The sequence below is a fragment of the Anoplolepis gracilipes genome, chromosome 13 (genome assembly GCF_047496725.1).
Source record: "Anoplolepis gracilipes chromosome 13, ASM4749672v1, whole genome shotgun sequence".
Taxonomy (NCBI): domain Eukaryota; kingdom Metazoa; phylum Arthropoda; class Insecta; order Hymenoptera; family Formicidae; genus Anoplolepis; species Anoplolepis gracilipes.
The window spans coordinates 3,182,801-3,195,451 of NC_132982.1; the positions used below are offsets into that span (position 1 = coordinate 3,182,801).

General features: G+C 38.3%; 1 protein-coding gene across 1 annotated transcript in view; it reads right to left on the bottom strand.

The window, feature by feature from the left end:
• Window positions 1-11,928, bottom strand: part of LOC140672694 (serine protease filzig) — a 12,726-nt gene extending 798 nt beyond the window's left edge. The window contains exons 1-9 of the mRNA XM_072905083.1: window positions 11,179-11,928; window positions 5,495-5,976; window positions 4,487-4,531; window positions 3,033-3,284; window positions 1,330-1,418; window positions 1,167-1,252; window positions 753-890; window positions 469-605; window positions 15-172 (exon numbers count right to left, since the gene is read on the bottom strand). Of these exons, the coding sequence (XP_072761184.1) occupies window positions 15-172; window positions 469-605; window positions 753-890; window positions 1,167-1,252; window positions 1,330-1,418; window positions 3,033-3,284; window positions 4,487-4,531; window positions 5,495-5,969 (1,380 nt within the window). The 5' untranslated portion in view covers window positions 5,970-5,976; window positions 11,179-11,928. The remainder of the gene's footprint in view (window positions 1-14; window positions 173-468; window positions 606-752; window positions 891-1,166; window positions 1,253-1,329; window positions 1,419-3,032; window positions 3,285-4,486; window positions 4,532-5,494; window positions 5,977-11,178) is intronic.
• Window positions 11,929-12,651: the final 723 nt, after the last annotated feature.

Below are 12,651 nucleotides of genomic sequence, written 5' to 3' on the forward strand. Positions count from 1 at the left end.
ACGAAACCGCTTACCTGACAAGAGTCCTTACCGCCGCCGCGATAACCGGCGCACATCATCTCGTCGTAAATGATGACGTTGATACCATTGGATCGATGCCATCGCTCGCAGAGGCGATTATCGATCACTGGCACGTCCACTGCCTGCAGCGTCTTGGGTCTCAGTCTGGAACCTGAGTGAAATAATTTGTGAAAATAAAGCCGATAAGCATAATTAATTAATAACAAATTTAATTACTATAATAAATTATTATTTGCTTAAATGTGTAATATATAATATGTTATTAATAATATTAATAATAATAATAATATTTTATTTGTTTCAAAAGATAACTGGTTTCAATAACTGGAATTAAAAGATTCCAATTTTTTTTTATACGATGAAAAAAATAAAAATACTCGACTTTAAAATTATATTGCCAGATGGATACGTAAAATTGAATTTTTTTCTCAAATAATAATACTCCACCTGCTTGCAACGCGCCCCATCCAGCAGCCCAGCCGTATTGGCCTAAGAAATCTTCATTTTTCTCTGGTAAACATATAGGCGCGATGTGGGGCATATAATGAACCGGTCGGTCCAATCGGAGCACCGCCACATCGAATCTGATAAATAATCAGAATATAGAAAAATATAAGAGCAAGGCTAGGACGAGCGATAAAAAAATTATTTTATTCAAAAATTGCAATCTTCAAAATAGACACACATCTTTTTAACGTGTTTCTAATAAATTAATAATACCATAAACGCACCTATCCGCTTGAGGCGTAAACTTGAAATAAGGGTGCACTCTAATCTCTCGAACCCCAAAAGTATAAGCTGGAAGAGACTCAGTCGCAGAATTCACCACGTAATCGCCGAGAGTTACTTGAACTTGTCTAGCGGATGCTCTAAAGAATTTAAAAGATGTATTTCATATTTTATATATATTAAATATTAATGAAACTTTACATATTAAATGAAATTCACATTGAAATTGTACAAAATTTTTTTTTTAGATTCCGAGAAAAACTACGAACGCGAGTGTAATTAATCAATTTACTATAATTAATATATATATATATATATATATTAAAAAAAAATTAAAATGTTAATAAATGTATAAAAAATGTTAAAAAATATTAAAATTATATAAAAAAAAAAATATATATATTTTTTTTACTTACTTTGCAACGCAATGTCCAGCCGTGACAACGTGAAACCGATTGACCAGAGTGCCACCGCATCTGCTGGATCCGATCCGTATGTAAGCCTGCCGAAACAAGAAACCATTTTAATAACGAGTTCAAGGCATTGGAGCAAATGTTTCGTGCTATTGCCGTGTCTGACCTGCCACGGAAAACTGCCGAAACCGGCGTCATCGCCACCGACGATCCTCCTTTGCGCGATTTGTTTCGAAACTACCGGTATGCCGCAACCTGTAAAACGCAATTGTCTGGAGGAATCGCGAATGATTATAAGGTGCCACCTTTACAGCCATAAGGTCTAATTATTTGTCGGGACGAGTTTATCTGGAGTTACTATAGATTTTTCTCTTGAAAAAAGTGAGAATTCAGCGCAAATTCCTATAAATATTTTGCAATATCGTCATAATAGTACTCTTATATAATAATCGCGCGAAAAAGCTATCTAGATATCTTTTTTGCAAGAAATATAAAACGCCAACAATCCTGAATTATTCTGTGCAAACGCAGAACGTCTGGCAATTTCAACTATGCCGTAATCTGTGATTACAATGACGCGCAATGACGCTTAAACGCAGTTTTATATTGCAATCAACGCTTCTACAGCCGAATTACGTCTTAGAGTTGAAAATATGAAGCAATCGACAGCGATAAAATATATTTCCCGTTCTTGTATCACCGAAATTGGACTTGGAGTAATGCAATATGACTTATTATTAATAACGTCTCTTCCGTCCGATTTCAATGTGTTGGACCACAACTTCTTGCGTGGGTAATCGCAGTAATTCTAATAATAATTACTCGATCACCCACTTTCTCGAATATCGTACATACAGATGAAAGAAATTATTCGCGATTATTAGCTGAAGCAGCTGATGAGAGAATCTCGACAGGAGAAGAAGCAAAATAAATTAATATACAATTAAATTAATAAAAACAATAGTTTGGCTTTTAGTTAGTCGCTGGCAAACTCATGCGCTTATTAGTGCATCGCCTTTTAAAAGCATTCGCGTGCAGAAAACGGAGTTTGCGAATGCAACGAAGCGTTTCATTGCCCTCGATCATGAGAAAGAAACGGAAAATGCAGATCGCCAAGGTTTTACGAAACGTCAACGTAGAAAAAAATGTATTTTATCAAGAAAATTAATCTACTGACAATTGCTACAGAGTATATTCAATAAATATATGTGCACTCTTTGTATCTATTTTAACCTGCCAGTCCTTCGTAAACAAAATTTATTTTACCATCAGTTTTCTCTCTTCATAGTTAGTCCAAAATTGTATCACTCCTTTCCGTTTAAGAGAACACCTTATTTCTCTGTTGCGGCGAAAAATACAAAAGGATCGAGATCGAGGAAACTGACATTTGTACTCGTTAACATGCATTTATGGGAACTTCAACGGACTTATTGTGCAAGAAACACACAACATTACAATATCAATAAAAAAATATCTCCGGACTAACATGCATAGGAAAATAGAAATTTATTTGACATGTTTGTGAAATAAATATTCGCACAAATTAAGAAAAATAAAATATAATAGTATTATATATAATAATAAGAAGAAAAATGAAACTGTGAGACTTGTAGGAAGAAGAAAGGGTCTTTTAGAATGATAAATGTGTACAAGACATTCGAGAAAATTGTGCAATTTCTTTGGATGAAACTGAATGTGGAGAAGGAAATATATATGACATGCTCTCGGAGTAACATGCAAGTGCGCGGAAATGCTTTGAGAAAAGGAAGAGGAACTGAAAAGAAAGAGAGAAAAGTCATTGAGGGGAGGAAGAGCTCATGCTTGCGAGTGCTTGCGTGGAGGGCATGCTTTTTCGAAGGAAGGACTTACGATCGTCGCTGTCGGTCTCGGTGTACAAATCCAGCGGAAGCGGCCGGGATTGATCTCTAGGTGACTCGATCAGGTTATAATCAGTGAGGGCTTTAGGGTCTTTCCGCTGACAACACGCGAACATAATGCCGCCGCAGCTGCCGTCCAATAGGCCAGCACTCATCCAGCACATTAGAAAAAATTCGCAGCTCCGTCCGTCCGCGCACAATGTATCGTCGCCTTTCCACAGCGGTCTTTTTTGTTGGCGCGTCTCTGCAGAGAAAATATGGAAACTCTTCGTCTCTCGCGACTGTCAAGTTACGTAATCGTCCCGCGCGACTGTCAAACTATAAAGCATGCGGCGCGGTCGCGCTTCCGGTCCGAAGAGGAAGAAGTCTGAACGAGAATACGTCATCGTGGTTACTAATCTAAATAGCGATCTGCATGACTATTTAATGACTAAAATCAGGATGCGACTCTTCTCGATCTAGGTATACTCATTATTAAGTATTGAATTTATTAATGTCAATTATTTAAAGACATTTTTTACTGCTACATGTTATTACATAGATGATCGAGTGAAACATATGATCCTGATGTAGCTTCAATTGTCAATTTGCACGCAGAGTTGAGATTGATTTCTTAGAAAATGCAAATCTTTCCCATTTATCTTTCGATACTTTTATTATTGATGCTCAATCAATTGATGCGTTATAATTAATAATTGAAGGAAACGCGAAGCCGTCACTCTTAATTTGCCTTAATTACTCCAAGTCTAACTTCGAAATACGAAACGGTTGCGAAGACCAGAATCGGATTGAAGCTAAGATATAATCGTAGTGTGACAAAAATATATTAAAATTTTAATTGCTTGAAAAATTGCTTACAAATACAATATTTTTTAGTTGAAGATTATTCCTAATTAAATCTTGAGCGTGATATTAATTTACAAAATCAAATATATTTCTGTTCTAATAAATGTTTGTAAATCTTTCGAATTGTATAATTTTTATAATCTCTATGTCAAATTCAAATCATCGCAAAAAGTGATTATCGTATATAATAATAATAATAATAATAATAATAATAATATAACAATATAACAATAATAAAATATAATAATCATATCTCGTTTCAAAGCTGGCCGAAATTTTTTTTGACGATAAACTCTCTTTAGACGTTTAAGTAATTGCAAAAGAGTTCCTCGGTACCAACATTGATTTAACATCCCACGACAAAGATGTTGTAACGATTTCTGTGCCTTAGATCACGACGGAAGTTGCAGATTATAATGGAAATAAGTTTGCCGCGTCATCACGAATTGCGTGATTTTTTTATGAATTTTTTATGCAAGAGGCGATTGAAAAGGATCGCGAACTTGAAAAAATCAAAAGTTCCCTGTCAAGCGACGTTCTTAAGATACTTTGCTGACTATCTATCTATTCTCTGATTCTGCGGACGCGAATTGTACGTACCTGTTTCCAATCTAGGATAATCCTCTGCCGTCTGCTTTCGGTGATCTGAAATAAAGACGAGATGTTTTTCTGGAAAGACGACGCCTATTGTCAAATAAAAATAAAAAAAAAAAAATTAATTTGTTGCATAAACGCGTGTATATATTGTCGATGAAAAATTATAATAATCTCTATTACGATAGAAAATAAAAATAGAAAAATGATAATATAATATACAATATAATATAAGCTCTATTTTAAAAATTATTAATTAACTGAAGACTGAAAAGGAACGACGAAAATTAATGCGAGAATTACTTAACAGCATTTTCGTAGAAACCAACAATAAGTACTGTTTAACATTTCTTAAATACGGTTGTGCTATTTACTCGGACAAATTGATCGTTACAGCTTGTTGCGCAGAAATTACATACGTGTTTCACGACTGCTTATAATCGTGGAGTTATTTGACCTGACGTGTCAATTCGTTTACAATTGAAATGCTTCGAAAGTATCATATAACGCGTCGTTTACATTTGCACGCTTTTCTAAGCATTCTCTCGTCAATGGAGCACTATTTGCACAATAAAGTGGTTTACAGAAGCGACGGGATTATGCGAGCGCGTAAAAATAAAGAAGAAAGTAAAAGGGAAAAGTGCTCATTAGACACTTCAAAGAGGAATGGGCAGCAGTAAACACGGGTCTATATCGTTCTATTAAACGGTGCAGCTCCAAGTTTCTAATACCGCAAGAAAATGTATATTTGATGATGGTTCTGGATCGTTTAAATATTAGAGAAACTGTGTGACAGATTACAATTTTATATAATTCGCCAAAAGAAGATTAAAATAAATCATTCCCAATTTTTGATGCAACAATTCATATACTGAAAATTGTAACGTGACAGGAATAATAAAAATAATCTAATTAGACATCAATTTAAATATAAAATATTAGAAACTAAAACGAATATATATATATATATACAATCACACGTAATTAAAATGAGGAAAAAGAAAAGGCTCTTACCTCTGACATCATCCTCGAATTCCGGCAACTGATTAGACTGCTGGAAGAAGGAGGCCCCGCCGCCGATCGGCGGAAGGAAGTCGTTGTCGCGGAATATCAATCGCGGCGTCCGATGGGACATGACCGGCCTGTTGTAATCGGCGACCACGGGACTCCTCCAGAGGGATTTGTGCTGCCTCCACGTAGCTGGCAGCTGGGGAACAAAACGCGCGACCGGCCCGACATTCCTGCCGAGCGACCCAGGTGGACCGCTACCCAGGTCGGCGAGATAAGCGGCGGATCCCGTGGGAAATCGCACGTATCTTCGCCGACGAATCGCCGCCAACCCCCTAGTGCGATTTGTCTCATCTCTTAGGACGCCGATGGCCGAGGAATCCAAGTTGGCGAGCTGCCTCGTCTCGCTCACCATCAAGCTCGAGGAGAGACTCAGGACGACCGCAGCGAGAAGCCAGTGACATGGCCTCGATACACCCATCGTTTTACTGAGAGGAAATTAGAAATCAGTTGCGCGAAATAATCATGCGTGTGTGTAGGTATATAAGATGTATTTTTTACGTCTATTTTACATTACAGACGTTTGATATATCGCGAGAGAGACGTGCCTATAAAGCGATCTTGCCATATATGTATGATAATATTCTTGAAAATCCTAGGTAATGTTAGTACTCTCGATTCAGACCGATTTTCTCCTCGCAGTCGGAGTTTCACGAGTCGTTAATCATCATCGAGCGCTCGATTCTCAGCGAAAGGAAATGCGCATCGCTTGCAATCGTTAAGGATTTTGATTCGAGGAATGCCACGTTACTTCGTACCGACAATTATCGGTAGCGCTTCCGAGGAACTTTCTTTTGGCACGAACCGCCCGCGAACGTTGCTTCTGTATGTGAAATACGTGCGACGAGAATGATATAAAAATAAATTATGCGGAATATGTCTGAAAAAATGCGAAAAAATGTCAAAATCCCAGGATTTTGGTTTAAAATTATTTAGCAAATATTTCTCTTATAAATAATTATCTCTGTAATATTTAATATTTTCTAGAAATTTATTATAACATTTTTCCATTGCTTGATATTTGGGTCAACATTTTGCTTTCTAGAGTCATCATCATCTTTTTCAAATTTAGCTTCTATTATCTATAATTCTCTCAGAGTTGCGTGAGTGGATGGAGAAAGACTCTTCTGTATAAGGTAACACACTTGGAGGCAAAGTGGAAAACGAATTCTTCGCGGACGCGACAAGACAAAATCCAGTTTGCGTCACGATCATTCGTAACGAGTGAAAGTAAAAAACCCGGAACTAAACTCATGACATTTATATCCTAGCAGAGTCACTATAAGCATTTAAATCCATCAGCATCTCTGTCGAATGAAATTATTGCCTATCAACAACATTAGCGAGAGAAAACGACACGCCAACCGCAAAACTTTAATTTCCTATTTATTAGCACCTCTGAAGCGTCTAAAAAAATCTGTAATAATCTCTTTATATTTTCAATTATTATTAATAATGAAAAATTATTTTTAGATTTTAAGTTAATGAGAAATTAATTTCAGATGCCAAGTTTCTGAGACCTAGTACGATATACCTACTTGCGAAAGGTGCGTGTCTGATTGACGTTGATTGACGTTTGGTTTAGAGGCGGAAAATGACAAAAAGGGGAAAAACAGAGAAGGATATAATTGTTTATTGAATAATCCCTGGTGGACGGCCTTGTCGAGCCACTATCAATCGCACGGTGAACGGTTCGATGTGTTAGTAGGTCATTGGCTCTCCGTCACGTGGATCCACCAAGAAGTGAAAGTGTACTTCTTGCGTGTACAGTGTGAAGTTCACGTTCACGCGTACCACCCGTCGTTCGAACACGGCGGAAGTTACAAATCGTTGTTTGCATCGCGTTCTCGGTGCCTCCACCTTTTGTGTTCTTCCTTTTTTTTTTTTTTTTTTTTTTTACGAAGGGAAAACCTTTAAAAGTTGCCTCCAATCTTCGGGAAAGAATTGGGGAGGAGTGTGGGATTTTTACTTCACCCGCTTGTTATTCGGTATCTCCCAGGGAACTGACAATTGCATCACTTTCGGAAGTATTCCCCTCTAATTATATATATCCCTTTTTTCCCTTGAAAAATGCGACGTTGCGCGCGGTGAATTTCACCGTGAAAGTCTTCGATTACCGTAACGCGATTGCTTCTGCTCCGAAGTTTATATCTTCATAATCGTTCGATTGCGTTTTCTGACGCGTCCCCCGTCTCTCTGTTTTTTTTCCCGCCACGGTATGCAGGCCACGAAACGCCGGGCATTTTTTTTATATTTTCGGCTCCGTCGAGCGTGTCTTGATTCGCGTATTGTAAATTGTGAAATCAAACTGTAATGTCCATCATGCATATAACGATATACGATATAGAGATGAGGAGATATTTCAATTATAATCTAATTGCAATTTTTCCGACTTGGTAGTCCCGTAATCCTTGAAATTATATAAAAGTTAAGGGTACAGGGGGACAATTTTCTGTCATGATTTGCCGAGACGGAAGAATTTTGAATTCAAAACTAGCCGCTTGGACCGATCGGAGACGTCGCCGTTTCCAGCTGTCAGTGAAAGCTCGCGCACGTGCACGCACCCACATGGCCACTCGGACTGCCGATCGGATATCTTTTTCCTCTCTCGCGCTCTGCGGCGAGATCTCCGACGAGAATTCTACGTGAATCGACATTATAAAAGAACGAGGGGGGAAGCGGCCCATCACTTTCTCCAGGCGCCACGCGCAGGCATTACTTTCGTCCAAACTTCCAAAGGATAGTCGTCCTCTCGTGCGTTCCGCTACAAACGGCCCACAATTTTCCCTCGATTCATCGCGTGTACGTACACCCTAATAGTTAACATGACAATGGAAATCGACCAAGCGTCACGAAGAAAAGCTCGGCACGCGCCACCGGGCCACGACAATAATAATCGCCGGTAATAATACAATATCTATGTGCATGCACGCGTTTGAAATTATATAATATAAATCTAAATAATACGTATCTCGTCGTCGAACAAAATGAAGCGCTTTTATATCATGCGCGCGTAATTATAAACATACCGTATCGTAGCTAATGTTCCATATAATATAAGGATTATATTATATCATGCTTATCGAGATATATATATAATCATATTACAAGTATATATATATATATATATATATATATACATATTTATTTATTATATATATATCGATAAGTGTCATGTAATGTAATGTCATATGATGTATACAATTTGATAACATTTATTAGTCGAGAAAGGCCCGTGTAAATAAAGTGTAATGATAGTGTTGAAATTTATATTTATACGTTATATATACATTATTTTACTTATCAGAACATGACATTTGGCCAGCCATTAAGATAATAGTTAAGTCTTTTGTACATATTGTTTTATCATACATCAGTTTATATTGAACGAAACGGAAGAGCTCTTTTTTTCATCACTCAATTGTCAAACTCGCCAACGTAACCGCATACCGGATACATAATCGAACACATAACAACTTTGAACTTTTATTTACCGTGTAAAACTTAAATAGATCTAACATAGACACGCTTGAAATTCATCTTTAAATGCGTTTCGAAAACGTTCACGCACGCGTTTCCTTTCGAAAGACAAAAACCGGTTTCTTCACCGAAAGAAATCTTGACGTCGCAGCGACTGATCTTATTCATGGCCTTGAAAGGAGTAAGCATTTTCGCGGTCTAATTCACCGATATCTTTCGTGACGAACACTTTCCATTGTGTAATGAATCTTTTCTCGCTGGCCGCTTGGTTTCTCGTCCGTTTCCGAAGGTGATGAATGTGTAGCAACCAAACGAACAAAAGCTTTTCAGCAAATTAAAATGATACGGAATTGTGAAAATAATCGCGCGTTCCGCAAAATATTTATTAATTCTAAAATTTTATTAATAAACCTTTACTTGTCTTATACAGAATTCGAATGCACAGCCGCTCTCCCTATGAGGGAGAGCGGCTGTGCATTCGAATTCTATATAATCCCACTAGTATACCTCGATTTAAATAACACGAGTTAAAAGCCTACTCTCACGTAGCGACTCTTCGAGTTCCACGTTTCTCTTCAGACCTTTATCGAATTTCGTTACGTAAACCGCGGGGAGTGTTTGGGCAACGCGTGTACAACGGTACCGAAGCGTGCATCCTCAATGCGTTGTCGCGAGCGTTTCGTTTTGAGAAAGAACGGAAGTACTTTCACTGCCTACGAGGATGGCAACTTAAAAATAAAACCTCCTCACCTCCTCGAAAGCGACACGTGACGCAAAAATTCGCCTTTTAAGCCGGCGATCTTACGAAACGTGTCCTTGTTCCTAAATTAGTGGGGGTGGGAGGGGGAGGGGGGAAGAATTTTCTTTCCACATGAAATTATCGAAAACAAAACGTCTCCATCGGAGTATATTTTTGTTTTTTTTTTTTTTTTTTTTTTTTTCTCATCTTTCACTATTTTCTCGTATAGTATAATATTTTTCGTTAGCATAAATTTCTGTGTAAATTTTTCATAAAGTGAGAGTTTTTAAGGTGAAACTCTCCTGTATAATAGTTGCATCAAATTTCTTTGAAAAAGCGTACGACCGTGATTTCCACAGTCACGCTATCATTTATTATTAGTGTCAATTATGTCAATTATGAAGAAATGTTCTAATTAAAACTAATGAAATTTATATTGGAATATTTTTCTTTACCAAGCACAAGCTTCTATCGCTTCGCAAGGATCTATAAACGAAAGATTATATTATCGAGATTGAGAATAAATGTGACACCGATCGTCTCCATGCGTCAAAATCACCGCGTTTTTTTATTTTTTTTTTTCGCTTAACATACTTTTTATACGTAAGAGACGGTTGATAGCCTCTCTTGGGAAAGATAGGTGCTCTACACGAAGGCGATCTTGCTTTCACCCTGCTACTTTTATAATGTAACCGCCGCGTTTAATCAGACATTAAGCTTAACGAAACGAGACGAAACGAAACCGAGCGTTCCGTTTTTAATCCATCGCACCGAGATTCCGATAGTTAATCGCATAAGTTTGATCTCGCTGCTTTTTAATTCCTTGCTCAGGCGATTTATCTCCTTTGTACGATCAAACACACGAGACTATGAGAGAGAAAGTTTTTATTTTCGAAGCTAAACCAATCACCTTTTTACGCGCACCCATTTTTTTGCATTATTAAAAAAATACGAATCTCTCGAGATCGCGAGATAGATCCTTCAACACGTCGTCGAGAGGAAAGCATCATTCTGTAATTTTTGTAATAACAAACTGCGCGTGCACGCATAAATGGCCTGATTATGAACCTTGAATTGCATCTCATTACGGAAGCATAACAATCTTTTCTCTTACGTACGACTTGCTTTCTCTCGGTTAAATTAACAATATCCAGTATATTTTTCCAGAAGCATTTTGCAGTGTTGATCTAACAGCTACTAATCAGATTCTCTTTTTATCTATCTTATTTACCCCTTTAATATTTCTATCTTATTTATAGAAACTGGTCGCAGAGATTTCTCGCGCGTTCTCTTGTTCTAACATTACTTATAAGATTAGAAAATAGAAAACGCGCGCGAGGAATAAAATAGACCAGTATTCGCCGATTTGCAAGAGAGAAGAATAGACAAATCGGCGTGAGACTGCACTCACTCGATTCAAGAGACGTGACCTTCCCGGATTTCTCCTCGGCTGATCGAACCAGTGCGAGCGATTTCTCGGGGGAAATCCGCCAGGATGGAGCTACTTCCGCCGCCCTGTCTTCTGCGACCTCTGCGTCTGCGACCTCCTCGTCTGACCGAGGTAGTCCTCAGCACCATAACACAATCGAGGATACCGTTGCGAAGGGTGGTCGTTCACCGGTTTTATCACTGCGAGATGTTCTACGTCATTGATCGATCGCGTTCTCCCCGATTCCCCGATTTCACGTCACAAAAAACTCTTGGAACACTCGCGACTTACATATCCGGAATGACAAGAAAACCAAACATGACAACGTCATGTAATCGCCCGTTATCGCGATAGGATAGAGTGTCCAACTGTCGCCTCAGTGACTAACAAGGTCGTTTCTGTACTTTCTGAAATTTGTCCGCGATCGCTTCGAGGTTCCACTCTTCAAGGTATCGCACGAGTACACCTTTTTTTTTTTTTCACTGTCACTGATTTCTAGACTATTTCTCAAATTTTCTCCGAGACTTTGGCTTCTTCCAGTTTTTTTCTTGTCTCTGAGACAGTTTTGATTCCAAAAGGAATGACCCGAACGATCCCGAAACGACCCGATGGAGCTCGTGTCGGCCTATCACACCATGGCGGAGCTCCACATCATGTCTATCCTCTCTTGTCGAGGGGTCCCGAAGAACGCCTGCCTGCTCGCGCCGTCGTCGGTGTTTGCCGGCGCCGCTACGTCTGTTCTCACTTTCTCCGAGTAGTTTCATTTCGGTACGTAAAACTCTCTCGCGTTGTGTCCCCCACCAGGTTTGCGGTGCGAGGCGTCCGCGCCGCCACCACTTCACAAGGTCCCCAGAAGCCAACCGGACTTCGTGGAGAACTTCGCGATTGTCCTTTTCGTGATCTCGTCTTCTCCTACTCCTTTTTTTTTTTTTTTTCTTCTTTTTCTTTCGATTGACTTCACCGACCTTCCGTAACACCCGGTTCCCGGTGGGGGACAATTTCCAGAAAGGATATTCTGTAAGATTACAACATTTAGTCTTTTAATAATAGATTCTATTAATTAATAATTTTGCAATTTTTTTATAAAAGCAATTATAATATATTTTAGCATTATACGTACGTGTATTTTATTATATTACAATTAAGCACTAGAGTTATGAATAGACGTTATTATAAAAGAACGCGATATTAGAATAAAATGATGTCCTTTGAAAGACATTTGTGTTTGTTCCAGAAGACGATGAATGAAACGCTCTGGTGTCGTCCCATCGAAACTCATGATGGAGTACCCAATTTCTCGTCGCATTGTTCCTTTGTTCATTAATGACTTTCATGGGATGAACGAGATGCTAGTACCCAATTTCGTTGACAAGCTAGAAAGTTTTACAGACACCTAACATCTCTCTATTTTATTAATCAAAGTGAGATTTCGCGCGTATTCCAAAAAGCGCGAAT